At 36.3% G+C, this 19864-nt stretch overlaps 1 protein-coding gene across 4 annotated transcripts in view; it reads right to left on the bottom strand.

The window, feature by feature from the left end:
• The window catches only part of DNAJC15 (DnaJ heat shock protein family (Hsp40) member C15), a 76593-nt gene that overhangs the window by 22894 nt on the left and 33835 nt on the right, over nucleotides 1-19864 (bottom strand). For 2 of the 4 annotated variants that reach the window (XR_012010094.1, XM_072782956.1), the window contains exon 4: nucleotides 10724-10800. Coding sequence is in view for 1 of the 4 variants with exons in the window: in XM_072782956.1 (XP_072639057.1) it covers nucleotides 10724-10800 (77 nt within the window). In the remaining 3 variants the exon portion in view is untranslated. Of the gene's footprint in view, nucleotides 1-10723; nucleotides 10801-13398; nucleotides 13529-18053; nucleotides 18299-19864 lie in introns of those variants that run through there. The other 2 variants (XR_012010096.1, XR_012010095.1) reach the window with 2 other exon arrangements.

Below are 19864 nucleotides of genomic sequence, written 5' to 3'. Positions count from 1 at the left end.
ATCTTGTGGATAAATATGAAATTACAGCTTGTCAGTTAATTTTACTAACCATCAAAATAAACTGTGGATTCAGTGTTACATGTATTTTTCTTCCTTTGTAACGCCAGTCTCTATTTTCAATCAATTTAAAAAATAAAACGCAATAGGGGCACCTGAGTGGCACAGTCAGCAACCCACTTGTGGTTTCAGATCAGGTCGTGATCTCAGGGTCACAAGATAGAGCTCCAAGTTGGTCTCTACGCTCAGCCTGGAATCTGCTTGAGTTTCTCTCTCCCTCTGCCCCTCCCATTCATACTCTCTCTCTCTTTCAAATAAATAAATCTTTAAAAATAAATAAATAAAACCACAATGAGATCCCACCTCACACCAGTGAGAATGGGGAAAATTAACAAGGCAGGAAACCACAAATGTTGGAGAGGATGCAGAGAAAAGGGAACCCTCTTGCACTGTTGGTGGGAATGTGAACTGGTGCAGCCACTCTGAAAAACTGCGTGGAAGTTCCTCAAAGAGTTAAAAATAGACCTGCCCTACGACCCAGCAATTGCACCGTTGGGGATTTACCCAAAGACACAGATGCAATGAAACGCCAGGACACCTGCACCCCGATGTTTCTAGCAGCAATGTCCACAATAGCCAAACTGTGGAAGGAGCCTCGGTGTCCATCAAAAGATGAATGGATAAAGAAGATGTGGTTTATGTATACAATGGATTATTACTCAGCCATTAGAAACAACAAATACCCACCATTTGCTTCAACGTGGATGGAACTGGAGGGTATTCTGCTGAGTGAAATAAGTCAATCGGAGAAGGACAAACAGTGTATGTTCTCATTCATTTGGGGAATATAAATAATAGTGAAAGGGAATATAAGGGAAGGGAGAAGAAATGTGTGGGAAATATCAGAAAGGGAGACAGAACATGAGAGACTCCTAACTCTGGGAAACGAACTGGGAGTGGTGGAAGGGGAGAAGGGCGGGGGGGGGGGTGAATGGATGATGGGCACTGAGGGGGGCACTTGACGGGATGAGCACTGAGTGTTATTCTGTATGTTGGTAAATTGAACACCAATAAAAAATAAATTTATTAAATTAATTAATTAATTAAAACACAATATATAGGGTAGGAGAGTCATAGTCTATAGACTATACTGAGTTTGAAAACCTATGCTTCAAGTTATTTGGGGGGAAGGTAGTTTATGTAGTATAACAGACAAGCATCTAGACTTCAGAGCCAGATTTCATTCCCATTGCTATTTAGGATGAAGTAAATTTGGCCAAATTATTTAACCTCTCTACACTTCAGTTTCCTCATTGTAAAAACAGGGCTAGGAACAACAAATTCCTCATAGAGTGACTGTAAGGGTGAAAGTATTAGAATAGTGTCTGACATGTAGCAAGTGCTCCAAAATAGTTAGCTTTTACTATTATTATGTTTCAACAGAGCATCTCAAAACTCTTCATAGCTCATAACTTATTTAGCTTGTGAGAAACCTATGGGAAAAACCTCGCTGTTAGAACCTTTGCAATAAACAAAAAATGAGAAAGTTAAATAAACCTAAAATGATTTCAGTAAAACTAGTTTATCCAGTATTGAAAATGTTTCTCACTAATACATTTTCCAGGCAAGGAAACAAAATTGACACTTAACAACAACTAAATTCTGATATTGCTAATTAATAGCTATACTATCTTATCTAAGTACTTAACTTTTCTGGGTCTCAAATGGGGATAACAGCATCTGACTTAAAGTACAGAGTCGTCATTGTAAAGCTTAAAGTAATTTAATTTGTATGAATGAATCACACTGTATTGGCTAAAAGCAGATACTTTTAGAGATATTCAGACATAGGTTCAACATCCTGATTCCACCATTCATTAGCTACAAAACTGTCTTGCTCACTTAAACTCTCTGACTAAAAATTTTCTCATAAGTAAAACAGACATACTAAACTACCTCCTAGGATCATTATTAGCATAACCTAGCATAGAGTCAGTGTTCAAGTGCTCAAAAATAACTAATCCTTAATTATTATTATTAAGATAAAGGATGATTATGAAAATATATTACATATTTCCTACTTTTAAAAATGAAGTATAATTAACCTAATTCAATGTTTCCTGAGTAACTCAAAAGCATTAACCTGAGTATAAATTAAGTGTAAAGAAATTCTTAAGGTCTGCAGAGATTTGCTCTCCCTTGTCTTAAGGAGTCCGAGAATACTTTCCATTTAAGTCCTCTGTTTTTAGCACTGCCTCCCTTGCTATTAGCTGTCAACCCTTGATTCTGCCATTGTTCCAGTCTAACTATTCCTTGACAGTTACTTATACTTCTAATCTTTTGAGGTCAAATAACAGATCAGGGATCCCTGGGTGGCGCAGCGGTTTAGCGCCTGCCTTTGGCCTAGGGCGTGATCCTGGAGACCCAGGATCGAATCCCACGTCGGGCTCCCGGTGCATGGAGCCTGCTTCTCCCTCTGCCTATGTCTCTGCCTCTCTCTCTCTGTGTGTGTGACTATCATAAATAAATAAAAAAAAAAAATTAAAAAAAAAAAAAAAAAAAAAATAACAGATCACCAGCATGTTAAAACACACTATCAATTGCTGAATATGCATATAAAATATTTTTCCATAAATAAAAAAAATGTCTTGAGTCAAAGACAAAATGAAAAGAGAAAAAATATCTTGAGACAAATGCAAATGAAAATCTAACACAAATTTATAGGATACAGCAAAAGCAGTTCTAAGACGAAAGTTTATTGTATAAATGTCTATATTAAAAAAGAAAGAGGGGATCCCTGGGTGGCGCAGCGGTTTGGCGCCTGCCTTTGGCCCAGGGCGCGATCCTGGAGACCCGGGATCGAATCCCACGTCAGGCTCCCGGTGCATGGAGCCTGCTTCTCCCTCTGCCTATGTCTCTGCCTCTCTCTCTCTCTGTGTGACTATCATAAATAAATAAAAATTAAAAATAAATAAAAATAAAAAAATAAATAAAAAAGAAAGAGCTCAAATAAACAACCTCATTTATACCTCATAGAATTTAAAAAAAATAAATAAATAAAAGGAAAAACTAAGAACAAAGTTAGTTGAAGGAAAGAAATAACAAAGAAATAACAAAGATCCAGAGTAAAAATAAATGAAACAGAGACTAAGAATTGTTTTTTTTTTTTTTTTTTTTAAGGTAAGCAAAATACACAAACCATTCGCTAGACCCACCATAAAAATAGGAGAGAAGACTCAAATAAAATCAGAAATGAGGGGCACCTGGGGTGGGGCTGGGAGGGCTCAGTGGTTGAGCAGCTGTCTTGGGCTCAGGTGGTGACCCTGGGGTCCTGGGATGGAGTCCCACATCAGGCTCCCCACAGGGAGCCTGCTTCTCCCTCTGCCTATGTCTCTGCCTCTCTCTCTCTGTGTCTCTCATGAATAATTAAATAAAATAAAATAAATCAGAAATGAAAGAAAAGACATTACAACTGATGCGACAGAAAGACAAAGGATCCTAAGAGACTACTACCAACAATTACACACCAACAAAATGGACAATGTAGAAGGATCCTAAGAAACTACTATCAACAATTATACACCAACAAAATGGACAATGTAAAAGAAATAAATTTGAGAAACATACAACCTACCAAGATTGAATGAGGAAGAAATAGAAAATCTGAACAGACCAATTATTAACAATGAGACTGAATCACTAAACAAAAACCTCCCAACAAAGAAAAGCCCAGGACAGAGAGCTTTACTGAAACCTACCCAACATTTAAAGAATACCAGTTCCCCTCAAACTTTTCCAAAAAATAGAAACACTCATTTTATGAAGCCAGCATTATCCTGAAGAACACTATAAGAAAAGAAAATTACAGGCCAACATCCCTGATGAACATAGATGCGAAACTCCCCAGCAAAATATTAGCAAACCAAATTCAACAAAACATTAAAAGAATCATATATTATGAACAATTATATATTATGAACAAGTAGGATTTATTCTAGGGATAAAAAAAGTGGTACAACACTCACAAATCAATGTGAAACATCATAAATGTGAAACAAAATAAAGGATAAAAATCATATGATATTCCAAAGAAATAGAACAGACCAATTGACAAAATTCAATACTTACTCATGACAAAACTCTCAACACAGTATAGAGGGAACATACCTCAACATGATAAAGGCCATATGACAAATGCATAGCAAATATCATACTCAGTGGTGAAAAGCTCCAAATTTTTCTTCTTAGATCAGATATAAAGCAAGGTTTTCCACTCTCACCACTTTTATCCAACATAGTACCGGAAGTCATGGCCAGAGCAATTAGGTAAGGAAAGGAAATGAAGGGCATCAAAATGAAAAATGAAGAAGTAAAACTGCAGATGACATATTACATAAAGAAAACCCTGAAACTTAGAACTAATTAACAAATTAAGTAAAGTTTGAGGATACAAAATCAATATACAAAAATCTGTTACCCTTCTATACACTAATAACAAACTATCAGAAAGAGAAAGTAAGAAAACAATACCATTTACAATTGCAGCAAAAAGAATAAAATATCTAGGAATAAATTTAATCAAGGATGGTTAAAGACCTGTATACTGAAAACTATAAAGCATTGATGAAAGAAATTAAAAACACCAATACACAGAAAGATATCCTATGGTCATGAATTGGGAGAATTAATTCTGTTAAAATGTCCATACTACTCAAAGCAATCTACAGATCCAATGAAACCCCTATTAAAATTCCAAAGCATTTTTCACAAAAATGGAACAATCTTAAAATTTGTATGGAACCACAAAGACTCCAAATAGCCAAACCAATCTTGGGAAAGAACAAAGCTGGAAGCATCACGCTTCCTAAATTCAAACTATATTACAAAGCTATAATAAGCAAAATAGTATGGTATTATGTTAAAAACAGACACATAGATCAATGGAACAGAGAACCCAGAAACAAACCCATTCATATATGGTCAATTAATTTACGACAAAGGTGCCAAAAATATAAAACGAGTAAAAGATAGTCTCTTCAATAAATGGTATTGGGAATCCTGGACAGCCACATGCAAAGGAATGAAACTGGACCCTTATCTTACATCATAGGCAAAAAATCAACTCAAAATGGATTAAACCCTTGAACTAATTAATAAAGACCTGAAACCATAACACTCCTAAAGAAAATACAGGGGGCAAGCTCCTTGACATCAGGGTTTGCAGTAATTTTTTAAATATGAAATCAAAGCAAAGGCAACAAAACAAAATTAAACAAGTGGGATTATACCAAACTTTAAAAAGTTTCTACACAGCAAGAAAAACCATCAATAAAATGAAAAAAGCAACCTATGGAATAGGGAGAAAATATTTGCAAATTATATATTGGATAAGATATATTTCAAACTCCTACCGGGGATCCCTGGGTGGCGCAGCGGGTTAGCACCTGCCTTTGGCCCAGGGCGCGATCCTGGAGACCCGGGATCGAATCCCACATCGGGCTCTCGGTGCATGGAGCCTGCTTCTCCCTCTGCCTGTGTCTCTGCCTCTCTCTCTCTCTCTCTCTGTGACTATCATAAAAAAAAAAAAAAAAACTCCTACCAATTCAACAGTATAACACAGCTAGATACATAGACAGACAGACAGACAGATAGGATTTTAAAAAGAGTGGTGGATCTGACTAGATCTGTTCCCAAAAACATAAAATGGTAAACAGGTAAATGAGGTGATCTGCATCACTAATCATCAGGGAAATGCAAATCAAAACAATGAGATATCACATCACAGCCTGCAGAATGACTGTCATTAAAAAGACAAAAAATAAACAAGTGTTAGAAAGATGCAGAGTTAACTTTTGTACACTATTTGTTGAAATGTAAACTGGTACAGCTACTATGGAACAGTATAGAGGTTCTGAAAAAATTAAAAATAGAACTACCATATTATCTGGCAATTCCACTTCTGGGTATATATCTGAAGGAAATAAAATCAATGTTTCAAAGAGGTATCTGCACTTGCATGTTCACTGCAGGATTATTTACAATAGCCAGACACAGAAACAACCTGTGTCCATCAACGGATGAATGGATCAAAGAATGTGACACACACACCTCCCAGAATATTTTTCAGTCATAAAAAAGAAGAAAGTCTTGCTATTTGTTGACAGCATGAATGGACCCTGACAGCATTATACTAAGTGAAATAAGTTGGAGAGAAAGACAAATACTGTATGGTCTCATTTATATGTGGAATCTGAAAAAGCCAAACTCACAGAAACAGAGAACAGTTTGGTGGTTGCCAAAGACAAGAATAGGAGGGTGAGGGAAATAGGTGAAGGCAGTCAAAAGGTCCAACTTACAGTTATAAGATTAGTAAGTCCTGGGGATGGAATGTACAGCATAGTGACTACATTTAACAATGTTGTATTTTATATTTGAAAGTTGCTAAAAAAAAAAAAAAGGTAGACCTTAAAAGTTCTCATCACAAGAAAAAATAAGTCTGTAACTATGTGAGATGAAGGATTTTTTTTTTAAGATTTTATTTTTTTATTCATGAGAGACACAGAGAGAGAGAGAGAGAGAGAGAGAGAGAGAGAGAGAGAGAGAGAGGCAGAGACACAGGCAGAGGGAGAAGCAGGCAGAGAGAGCAGCAGGCTCCATGCAGGGAGCCTGACGTGGGACTCGATCCTGGGTCTCCAGGAACATGCCCTGGGCTGAAGGCAGGCGTTAAATTGCTGAGCCACCTGGGCTGCCCGAGGTGAAGGATGTTAACCAAAGTTATTGTGATAAACATTTTGCAATATATATATTATATATATATATATCAAATCAATGTGTTATACATCTTAAACTAATATACAATGTTACATGTCAATTATATCTCAATAAAACTAAAGGAAAAATTTTTAAATAAAAAAATGTAAATAATAAAGAAGTCTTTTAGTGTAAGGATTATTAGGATATTTCCTTTTCACTGTTGATGAAAGTCCGTTGCAGGACCATTTCAAACTTACTCTTTGGTTTGCAGATACATCTCAAATAGATAATCAAGACCTTGTCTGATTCTAAAGACTACTAAGTTTTGAAAAATAAGTCATTAAACATTGCACCAGGGCTATGACCACTTTATTGTTTAACTGCCTATTAAAAAATGAAAAACACATTATTTTTTTTTTTAATTCCAATGTTTAGTTTCCAGTAGCCAATCTACATTTATCATTCTCTTTCGTGGTGCTTTATAGTACTGCTTTCCTTTACTGGTTATGTTTTCTAGTTGTCTTATAGATATTTGACATGTCTCCTCAGATAGATACCAAACTAAAGAGCAGAAGCTATGATTTGCATCTTAAAATAGTATCTAGTATTGAATACGCTATAGGTGCTTAATGCATTTTATACAGACCTCCAAAAAGAAAATGGCTATAAAAAAGGTAAATTCCTTCAAAGAATAATGGCTCTCTATTAGTAAATACTGACACTATAAGGGATTATTGTATTGCAGGAAATGTTAAAGTAGACAAAGAGGAGCTTTAAAAACATTTCATAAAGCAAATCAAATGTGGACCACTATATAATGAAGATGATAAATTCAGTAAAATCTAATTTTTCATTCTATGGGTTCTGAGGGGGAGTTTACATGGTAAGTTATATCTTATTCTGGATATTAAACTTTAATTTAGCACGTAGGACAAAATCTGAAGTATTAACCTTGATAATTAAACCTGCTAAATTATCCTTGATAATCACTCACAATGCCTATAAAAAACAGTACACACGGTTTTGCACACAGAAGTCCATAAAGCATTATGTACAGTGCGGTCTGCCAACTGCCAAACTGGATAGACTGAAGGAAGTAAGAGATGCAAGGAGAGTTTTATGTACAAAGATGGCCATTCAAAATATTCTGCCTTTAAGATAATAATTATGACTCCTGGTGGTGAGCTTTGGGGTTGAAAGAAGTATTCTTGTGTGCCTGCAGAGTTCCCCTTTCCTTACTGCTCTATTAAGTCTCTAGAAACTTAATACATTTTAATGCATTTATTTGTTGTTCTAAAGATTAAACAAGATGGGAGAATCCTAGTTCTTAAACATAGTATAAAAATTGAATAAAGCGTGATGTATCTCTAGTACAGACAATTTTACCATGAAATTGAAAGTATAATTTTAAATATCACATTGCCTGGATCAAGGAATATAAACCATGTTCCCTGGAATGGATCCAACTGGAGAAGGGGGTACACAGAACTGAGTATTCTCTAATCCTGTGGTAAATGGAACAGTTTTGGTTTCATTGTTTTTACTACTGGTCTTTTACTACTAAGCTAAATAACATTTAGCTTAACAAAGTTCCACAGAAGTTTCCAGAAAGTATAAAAATCACAATGTGTATCATTTCGGAAAGTAGCAGGTATAATAATAATTTTCCTGAGCAGCTCAGTAAATTATTTTAGGCTTCATGAAATATGTAAGAATGGCACATAGAATATTAAAATATTCTTAATAGGTTATCAAGAGTCAGCTCCATTTTGTCTTTACCTACTTGTTATATAATCTAAATAGTTTAGATTCATTGAATACAGAGAATGGAGCCACAGCAATATATTCACATCTTAAAGAATCTTTTCAAAATCAACACTACTTGACTGAAAGAAAGGGCTAAAAGAAAGCAAATAAGGTTTACCTTTCTATTTAATGTGTTAAGGGCAAATATTTAGCTTCTGCATTTGTGATACAGATGGGAAAAAAGAGGAGCCAAGATTTATTTAGTGCTTGTTATTTGATAGGCACTTTTATATAAAATATCATCCTATTATTTTATATTATTTCAACAAGGCTAAATATTATTAATTCTATTCAAAACTTAAGAAACTGAAGGGTAGAAGAGCTAAAAATAACTTGACCTGGGTCATACAATGCAGTGCTTCAGTGACAGAACCAGAATAAGGATCCATTTTCCTCAGCTGGTATTTGTTGAGTAGTTACTAAGTGCCATGTTTATATATTAAGAATTATCTATGTATTAGTCTTCACAACAACCCTAGACAATAGAAACTAACATTATCTCTATTTTATAAATGACGACATTGAAGTCACACAGCTAGTAAATGGTAAAACTGGTATTCATGCTCAGACTCACCTGTTATTAGAGTATATATGCTTTTTTTAAAAAGATTTTATTTATCTATTCATGAAACACACAGAAAGATAGGCAAAGACACAGACAGTGGGTGAAGGAAGCTCCCTGTGGGAAGCCTGGTGCGGAACTCAATCCCAGAACCCTGGGATCACGACCTGAGCTGAAGGCAGATGCTCAACCACTGAGCCACCCAAGTGCCCCTAGAGTATATACTCTTAACACAGCAAATTATCCTTGTGAAATTTTATACAGCTTCTAGTTCAAAAGGATAAACCTGTATAATCATAAATCTCAAGTCCTATTTATCTGTCTTAACAACAGGAGTGCCTTGGATGATGTTAACTGATATTCTCAAAAACCTTTATATTCAATTTTGTATTAAGTTTCATATTCACATTCCAAGACTATGAATAGGATCGTAAGGGGACCCAATAAAAGTTCAAGTAAAAAAAACATGGCCATCCTGAATAATATTAAAATAAAGAATAATCAGTAATACCATCAACTTCCTAATTTGGTTCCCCTACCTAAAACTTTTTCTCAGTGAGATATTTCATCTCTTATTTAATAAAGCATCAAGCTGAACTGAGCTCTTTCCCTTGCTCTCCACCCCTTTGTTTTTCTTGCTAAGTCAAAAGAAATAATGAAATGTTTTTGGCCTTAAAAATCTGCTAATCTACAAGAGATTTAAAAGGCTGTATCAGGGTGCCTGGGTGGCTCAGTGGGTTAAGCGTTTGCCTTCAGCTCAGGTCAGGATCCCAGGGTCCTGGGATCTAGCCCTGCATTGGGCTCCCTGCTCAGTGAGGAACCTGCTTCTCCCGCTCCCTCTGACCCTCACCACTGCTTGTGTGGGTGCGCACGTTCTATCTCCTGCTCTCTCTCAAATAAATAAAGTCTTTAAAAAAATAAAAGGCTGTAACAACATAGGGCTTTATGATCTATTTTGCTTGTATTGATTAAATCAACAGATTTGTTGTAGATGACATACTGTAACCAACCCCCACAAAAATTTGAGTGAGTTCTAAGGGAACATAAGGTAAACAAATGAATATAGTGACTAGCAAATCTATAGCAGGGGACATCACTTAACATTGAAAGTTAAAATATCACAGAGCAATCACACAACATTAACTTCCTCCTACACTGACCAAAGTCACACAATATAAATAGATACTACGATGAAACAATTATAATAAAATATGATGGATGTCAAATTGTGGAAGTAGAATTGTCAAACAGATCCCATATTATAACAGGAAAATGACAGATATCAAATTATAAAACTAAATCCAGAAAGAATTCAGTGTCACAATAAGGGATATTTTGATAACTGCTGTGAAACAAGTATTCAAATATAAGAGCTCAGATTTCCTTATTAAGGAATAAAGATGCATCATAACTACGTCTGATATTTTTAGGGGAAGTAGGATATTCTCTTAGATTTGAGATTTTAAAATGTAGAAATTTTGTATTTTCTCCTCTGCCTCCTATTCAAAATTTAAAATACAAGGATAACTTTACTGTAATATTTTCTCTTTTTTTTCAAAACAAGCTTGGCTACAGAACAAAATAATACATATGCAGCACACCTACCTTATACCCAAAATAAGACTAGCTTCTCGCCTACTCATTTTCTGTTCAAATCCTCCTTTATAGTAGGATGAAAGGCTCTGTACAGGAAAGAAAGAGCATGAAATAATTAGTTCCATGTATGAGGTGGCATGACTTCAATCCCATCATAACTGCAGTAAGAGGAATGTATTTTACTAGAATCAACTCGAAACGGTGTGGGGGGGGAGCACTAAACAATGATTCTTTATAAGAAACTATGACCAAGGTGAATTTAAAAAACATTAACAATTTTTTCCACCTTCAAATACATTAATTTTTCTACATTAAGATATAACAGAATAAAAGAAATCAGTAGAAGCCAAAGACTTGAACTTTTCCTAAGCTCTGCAGTAATTTTCTCATTGGATAACTTGATAAGTCATGAATGTTGGTATGACACACATCTTTTTTACCTACTGGATTGCCTGATAGAGAAGGAAGAGAAGGAACTGACAAAGTGGGGAGGATATCAAGTTAGCAGACAGGCAGGCCAAAAAGACCAGAAAACGACTGCAAGATCACTGAAAGGTGGCTAGAAAGGCATGAGCAAGGAAGAAAGTAGTATCAGAAGTATCAGAGAGGCAACTGGGCCAGATTGGGGTGGGTGGGTAATGGGGGAGACGGCTGTAAGCAACTGAAATAATTTAGGATTCTATTCTCAGCAGCAGTAGAAGCCAGAGCACTGAGGTAATGTCATCTGACTTTATTTTGAAAGGATTACCCTAAATGCCAAGTGGAGAATAGAAAGGTGCAAGAGGGAAGCGGGAGACTAGTTAAGAGGACAAAGCAATAATCTAGGCAAGAGATGACGGTGGTATGGGCCAATGTGGTAATGGCAGAGCTAATTTAAAAGTGATCAGATTCTAGATATATTCTGAAAGCAAAACTAACATTTTCTTGGTAGATAAAATAAGGGGTATGAAAAGAGAGGGATTAAAGTTGACATAGTAAACACCACTATACACTGTTCAGCTTCCCTTTTAGATCCTGAGGCTGTTACTGATAGATAGTACTCAAGCTGTCATATTCTTTAGGAATTGCCTTGGCTGGAGAAATTCAAATTCAGGTCCCTTTCCCAGAGCAGTTTCTGTTTGATATAGGAATATAAACATTGTAGTACTCTAGAGCTCAGTCCTTGGACCTCATATCTATAACTCACTTATCAGGTTAAGTATCATTTAGCCTTATGGCTCCTTGCCCCAACCTGGGACAACCACAATGAGCCATCTGAGTCTTAGAGCTTGGCATGAGGTTGGCTGAGGCCTTTGTTACGACTGTACTGCAAACTAAATCATCTCTGTCCTTCTTCCTTCTCTTCCCTTCTGGAGCTGTTGACCCTAAGAGCACTCCCTAATGAACTACTGTTGCAAGATTTCTATTCCTTTACTTCCCACGGTTCTTGGTCATGCTGCTTCCAAGGAGAAAGAGGTAAACCAGACAGAGTGTGTGTGTGGGGGGGGCAGCAAGGCAAAGTTTATTGAGCAACAGTACAAAGCTCCGAGAGAGAGAGAGAGAGAGAGAGAGAGAGACAGACAGACAGACAGACAGACAGACACGGACACACCAGAGACGGTTGCTGTTCTGGCATTTAAATCTAGGGATTCTTGTGAGCTCTTTTGTAAAACTATCTTAAGCATCCTGAGTATGCATCCCCTGTGGATTGGCTGCTAAGGTGTGCCAATCAGGGCTTTGATCACACACCCGTCCACCTACTGAGTTATTGTTCATATACTGGTGATCTTTTGGGGCTGACAATTAGAGACTAACTGCCTCAACCAATGATAGTGACCAATGTTTTATGGTTGTTTTTGTCTCAGGATATTTTACAAAAGTCACCTATGCAGAAGCTGCTAGACAGGATACTACTATGGTCCTATTTAAGCTGCAAAAGAAGGATGCTAATGCAGTTTTGTCTTAGCTGTCCTCGTACCCTGTTTTCTTGTCAGGAACCTTGGCTCTGACTATTTAATTGTCTAACTCCTAACACCATCAGCTTGCTAATTTCTGCCTGTCTGCTTTGTCTCAGTTCTGGTGAACTTAAACTGCAAGTGACTTTACGATTTTTTGCCTAAACTGCCAAACTGCCATTTTAATGACTTAAGAGTGGAAGCAGTTATTTGTTGTGGGTAATAAATATTAGGAAATTGGTTTTGGATATAGTAAGTTTGAAATGTCTGTTAAATATCTAAATGGAGAAGTCTGACTTGGAGGTAACATTTGGGACTCATGAGTATACATACAGTCTGTAAAGCCATGAGACTGAATGAGATTACCTAAGGAGTGAGAGTAGAGAAGTCCAAAGACTGAGCCCTAGAGACTGCAAGTTTGAAGGGGTCCAGAAATGGAGAGGAATCAGGAGGCAGACTGAGGAGGCCCAGCAGTGAGGCAAAAGGAAAAGCAGACACCAAAAGTAAGGAAGGGAAAAACAGTTTCAAACACTTCTGATAGGTTAAGTCAGATGTGAGCTGAGAACTGACTGCTGAATTTATCAGAGGTCAAAGTCTTTGACAAGAGCTGCAGGGAGTAGCTGTGAGAGTCTGATTAGAGTGGATTTAAGAGAGTACAGGAGGGAAGGAACAGGAGACAGCAAGTACAGACAATGCTTTAGAAATTCTTAACAGAGGGATCCCTGGGTGGTGCAGCGGTTTGGCGCCTGCCTTTGGCCCAGGGCGCGATCCTGGAGACCCGGGATCGAATCCCACGTCGGGCTCCCGGTGCATGGAGCCTGCTTCTCCCTCTGCTTGTGTCTCTGCCTCTCTCTCTCTCTCTCTCTCTCTCTCTGTGTGACTATCATAAATAAATAAAAATTAAAAATATATATATAAAAAAATAGAAATTCTTAACAGAGAAACAGGATGCATGAATTCAACTTTTAGAAGGAAAAAAAATACATCAATGATTACACTGCATACATGATTTTAAAACATGAACCCCTATTTTTGTATGGAAAAATAAGCGTATGTAAACATAAAACAAAATCAGAAAATATATATATACTAAAATATTATTTTTCGTTGGTAGCATTATGAATATTTTTTTCTTCTTTATGTTTATTTTTACTTTCTAAATTTTCAACAACAGAGGCTACCTGTACAATTTTTTAAAAAGGAGAACTAAATAAAAGACAAAGGAAATCATTAGAATTTAAAAAATGAGCCAGATCTGGTCATTTATATAAGCTGTTGTCTTTGAACAACTTGTTATAAATTTCCACTTCGTAATAAATCCCTGGCAATTAATTCATTTAACAAACATTTCAGCACCCACTACATGCCAGGAACATTTCAGTGAGACAGGTCAAGTTTTGTCCTTCATCGCATAGATGCTAATCTATCAATGTACCAGTGTTGTGAGGAATAGGATATACTATTTCAAGTTTCGAGTAATTTACAATCTAGAAAGAAAACTAACAACAATGCCCTTCTCCAACTTGTGAGAGGAGGAAAAGAATCAAATTATTTAAGTACACAAAGTAACCTGGACATGTGTGGGTGCACACACACATACACACAGAATATATAAAGGACTAGGGGATTTAATAGAGGAATAACTGCTGGTTTTAAGCTTTCTCTCAGCAGATCAAAATTTTTACTAGATGCATACTTACTTCCTGACATTTCTATCAGTATTTATTTACCTTAGGGAGCTCCAAAATTTCAGAATAAACAGATAAATTGATGTTTCATGAAGTGTCACTCCCACTAGTCACAAAGCTCATTAACCCTAAGGGCAGGTATTATATCTGAGCAATTATTTACTTTTAGTTTTGCCCAGGTGGAAAAGGAGACCCAGAACTTAAAATTTCACATCTGGATGAGGCTCACATCCTAAAACACTGGCCTGCTTATGAGTAAGTTAATCTGTGCATAACTGGAAGGAACAACATAGAAAAACTCCATCAGGGATCCCTGGGTGGCGCAGCGGTTTGGCGCCTGCCTTTGGCCCAGGGCGCGATCCTGGAGACCCGGGATCGAATCCCACGTCGGGCTCCCGGTGCATGGAGCCTGCTTCTACCTCTGCCTATGTCTCTGCCTCTGTGTGTGTGTGTGTGACTATCATAAATAAATAAATAAAAATTTTTTTAAAAGTTTAAAAAAAAAAAAAAAAAGAAAAACTCCATCAAATAGAGTGGATGGCTATACTTTTCTAAAAGACTTTCCAAGAACAGAAACAGTATGATTCCACTACTTTTATGCTGCTGTCTATTTGAAATATACCCTGAACCTTACAAATTACTATTTTGTATCACTCTTTCATAAAGTATATATATAAACAACATACCTCAATATAATTTTCCTTCTAAAATTAGCATTAAATGCTATAGTGCCATATATTATCAAATATGAAATGAATCAAGTTAAACAAAATCTTCATTAAATAATTTACTCAGCCAAGAGCCTGAAATACAAAACCCCCCAGACAACCAAAGAACTATATCATTCCATAATCTTGAGAAGAAATACATTTATCATAAATTCCTATTATTTACAATAATCTATTTAGAGAACCACAGAGAGGATTTTAATTTATGTTGGTTACTTGAATATCACTTAACTGTAAGACAAAAGAAGTGCAATTTTTAAAAATTGTAATAAAATAAAAGGATACTTTCACAAATAGAAAAATAAAAGCCGGGGATCCCTGGGTGGCGCAGCGGTTTAGCGCCTGCCTTTGGCCCAGGGCGCGATCCTGGAGACCCGGGATCGAATCCCACGTCAGGCTCCTGGTGCATGGAGCCTGCTTCTCTCTCTGCCTGTGTCTCTGCCCCTCTCTCTCTCTCTCTCTCTGTGTGACTATCATAAATAAATTAAAAAAAAAAAAAAGAAAAAGAAAAGCCTCAGAAGAAGATGAATGACTTGAGTTTTTCCCCCAGGAAAAAAATTAGGGATAGTCAACATTAGCTGAGTTAATTAGCTGAGTTTTTAATATACTAAAAATCAAGCAAAAAACTAAAAAAGTTTAAAACAGAATATTGCATTAAAAAGGTCTTTTGCGGGGATCCCTGGGTGGCGCAGCGGTTTGGCGCCTGCCTTTGGCCCAGGGCACGATCCTGGAGACCCGGGATCGAATCCCACATCGGGCTCCCGGTGCATGGAGCCTGCTTCTCCCTCTGCCTGTGTCTCTGCCTCTCTCTCTCTCTCTCTCTCTCTGTGACTATCATAAATAAAATTAAAAAAATAAAAAAAATAAAAAATAAAATAAAAAGGTCTTTTGCTTCCTAAAGTATCTCTGAAATGAGAAGAGAGATATTTTTAAAAGGAAAAGTCCATTATAGGCCTAGAAAAACAAGAAATGAGAAAAGTAGTAAGTCAGAAACTTTAAATACTAGAAGGTTGAAAACATGTAAGACTGCACATACAGAAAAATCACTGTAGCCTCAAACACCAGAAGAAAAAAGAAAAGCCTTCTCAGGAAATTAAGAGGACTGCCACCTGTCATTTTGCCCTCAGGCTAAGAAAGACAATTGCATGCCTGGGATATATTTCATTGCAGGTGGTAGGTCTGAGAGAAGCAAAGGGGAGTAAATAGCAGCTCACATTTCAGAACCCAGAAGGCCAGGGAGGGACAGAGTGTGCCAAGAAATAAAATACACATAGTACTCAATCTCTCCTCAACCTCTCTCTAGAGGTCCCAAGCCTGCCTCTGGGTGCTCCTTGCTTTGGAAGACATGTCTGATGACATAACCTATCATTGTATTCATAGCCCACTATGAACCGTCCCATTCAACTAAATTACTGAAGTAAGTCTACCAAACTGTTTAGGAAGGCCACTTATATTAATCAACTTAGTTCTCACAAACATAAACCAATAACCAAGGCTTATCAGATATTTGAACAAATCCAGTATCATGGGGGAAAAGTGGAACAAAGATGAACAAATAACACCTAGCTTTTGGAAGAGGGAGATAAATCAGGAAGCAGAAAAAGATTTGACAAAATTTGAATTAGTATCTTATATCCACAAAGAGTAAATTGCTATGAAAAAGAAACAAGAAAATTTTCAGGTATTAAAATATTACTGATGTAAAAAATTTAGCAGATGGACTAAATAACAGAATAGCCATTATTAAAAAATAATCAGGTAATATGGAAAATAAGCTTTGGAAATACTGTGGAATGTAAAGCAAAAAGATAAGAGAGAAAATGTTCAGAGACATGAAGGATAGACTTAGAGGTCCAATGTGTCTCTAATAAAAATTCCAGAAACAGAGAAGAGAGACAATGGAAGGAAAAATAAAGTATGAGAGAATCTTCTAAAACAAAAATAGACAATTTTCACTTAAGTCACACTAAGAATACCTGTGAGATTTTAGAATATCAGTAATAAAGAGAAAACCCCAAAAACTTCTAGTTAAAAACAAAAATCACCAAAAAACTAAAAGCCTAAAGTACAAACAACAAAGACAAAAATCCAAACAGGCTGCTTGTTTACAAAGGAGTAAGAATAAGAACATCAGAAATTCTGGCTGAGAGTGTACCAGAAAATGCGGCTAAGAATATGCAGGAAAGAATTTATGTGGGCACTGAGGTTCATTCAGTCTGAGCAGAGATTTTTTTTTAAGTAATCTCTACCCTCAAGGTGGGGCTCAAATTCACGACCCCAAGAGCAAGAGAAGCAGCAGGCTCCACTGACTGAGACAGCCAGGAGCCTCCTGAGCAGAGATTTCTGTACTCCTCTCCTACTGGCTCCACCAGATTTCAACCAGCAGCTAACTGATGATTAACAGTGAGAGCAAAAGAAGCAAACTGTTAGCAGAGAAGAACTTAAAACATTTACCATCCATGCATTCCATATGAAAAAATTACTCCAGGCAGTATTCCAGAAAAATGGGGGGAGGGGGAGTATGAAAAAACAAAGATGGGTTTTAAGAAAAAGATGATGTTAAAGCACAGAGAAAGCAAACCTCAAGAAAAAAATCTAAAAAAGAATCCATAGGAATCTGAACCTTGCAGGCTTTGAGTCACAGAGATTTAGTGGCACATGATTATAAATCCCATTTTTTAGCAACTCTATTTGGTTTAATGATGAATCATATTTATAAGATTAAAACTCTGTAAATGCAGTGTTTTATGAAGTTTGACACTTGGAAATCATTAGTGCCAAGAGAAAGTATGCATATATTTAATTTGTCAGTTTCCCTAGATTTTTTAATACTTAAAAATTGTTTAAGACATTCTTATCTTCACAGAGGTATAATTAGGATGATGACGATGATGATAAAGATGTTCTAAGAAATATTTTCACTGCAAATTGCAGGAGTAGTACTTTGTAGGGGAAAAAAGGGCCAGATTTATCAAAAATTGCTCCTTACCTCAGACCCACAGAGGAGAAGGAAAGAGGGATACATCATTTCTCTCTCCTTAAGAAATGCAGGTGCCAAGTTCCGTACACCCGTGACAACCTCTTAAATGCGTCTACCTTATCCGTGAGGCTCCATAGAGCGGTGAAAATTTTCTCATTTTCTTGTTCTCTCTTCCTTTACAATGTTAAATAATGTAGTTCTATAAAACTTGTGAGTCTTTTGTTTACAATATAAATATATCTACTGAAGATCACCTTAACAGAAGAGAAATAATTTCTGAAATTTTCTCCATTCATTATTTATAAACATATGGAAAGACATAAATAACAATCCATTAAAGAACTATGCCACTGTTTCCATTCCTTTATTTCAAGCCAACATTATGTATTACTTGCACTATCTCAATACCCTCTTAACGGGATTGACAGCTTTCACTCTGGCTCATTCTTGTCTACACTCCAGGCAGCAGGCAGAGTGATAATCTAAAATGCAAATCACACTGCCCCAGGGCTCACAACGTTCCAAAAGCTTTCCGTTATACTCAAAGTGAAATTTGCAGTTTTTATCATAGTTTGTTGGGCCTTAGATGATCTAGGCCATTATTCTCTTTGCATATTCCTCTGGAGTTATTCTCACTGCAAAGATCATTTCCACCTCAGGACCTTTGCAGTGTTCTCACTGCCTAGAAAGCTCTTTCTTCAGAGATTTACCTGGTCTGCTCCCTCACCTTCTCAGAGAGGCCTTCCCTAACCCATCTAATATGGATTCCTCTCTGCTGTTATTCTTGAACCTCTTACCTTGATTTAGTTTTCTTAAAAACAGTCAACATTTCTACATATTAGGTATTTTACTTAGTCACTTGTTAATTGTCTGTGTCCACTAAAATGTACACTCTTAAGGCCAATGTCTTTGTATGGTCCATGTCTATAGCCCACTCCCCAAAATACTGTCTGTCACGTAGTAGGAACTTAATGAATATTTACTAAATGAATAATAAATACCTAGTATAAATAAATAAATAAATAAATAAATAAATAAATAAATACCTAGTAATACTGCAGAAAATAAAATATAAGTAGGTAAACAGAGGGAAAAAAGAAACATGTTCCCTCTAATCATAGACATACATATATATATATATATATCTGCAAAATCACTTGCAGTTCTTTTGAAACTGAGTTTAATTATTTGTCAGTATGTCATCCTTTGAAAGTATGGTCATTGTTCATAGCTAACTAAGCTTCACAAGCCTGTAATGCCTTTGCTAAAACAAGCCATTCATTCTCAAATTGCTGCAAGACAAGTTGATCTATCCCATATCTGCTTCTATTTCCCAGAAGCCAATGTTTATGCTGCAATGCTTCAGTGAGTTTTCTTTGCATTGTGTCTAGTGGTACAAACCAGTTCACTACACTGCAGCTTTTTAGATATCTACTATCATTCATTCTTCACTTATATTCAGCTCAGCATAGCAGCTACAATGCCTATAGATTAATGTGTAAGCCCTATAGAATTTCAGGATTGGAATCTCATAATTTTATATTTGAGATGACCACACGGTGGTACAAGGGGGTCAGTTTCAAATTTTAGGATGAAATAAACTCTTGGGTAAGCTCCATCAGGGCAGGGACAATGCCTGTTTTGTTCTTCAACTATACCCAGCTTTTACCACAGGGATTAGTATAGAAAATCACTACAAGAATAAATTAATATTAATTAAACAAGGAAGAGAAATTACCTCAAGGTCGGTGTACTTACTACTAAAAAGAATATAGTAATTAGATGTCAAAAGCAGGAATAAGGTTAGAAATAAAAATAAA

Source organism: Canis lupus, chromosome 17 (genome assembly GCF_048164855.1).
Source record: "Canis lupus baileyi chromosome 17, mCanLup2.hap1, whole genome shotgun sequence".
NCBI lineage: Eukaryota > Metazoa > Chordata > Mammalia > Carnivora > Canidae > Canis > Canis lupus.
This window is presented reverse-complemented; position numbering and strand designations above follow the sequence as displayed.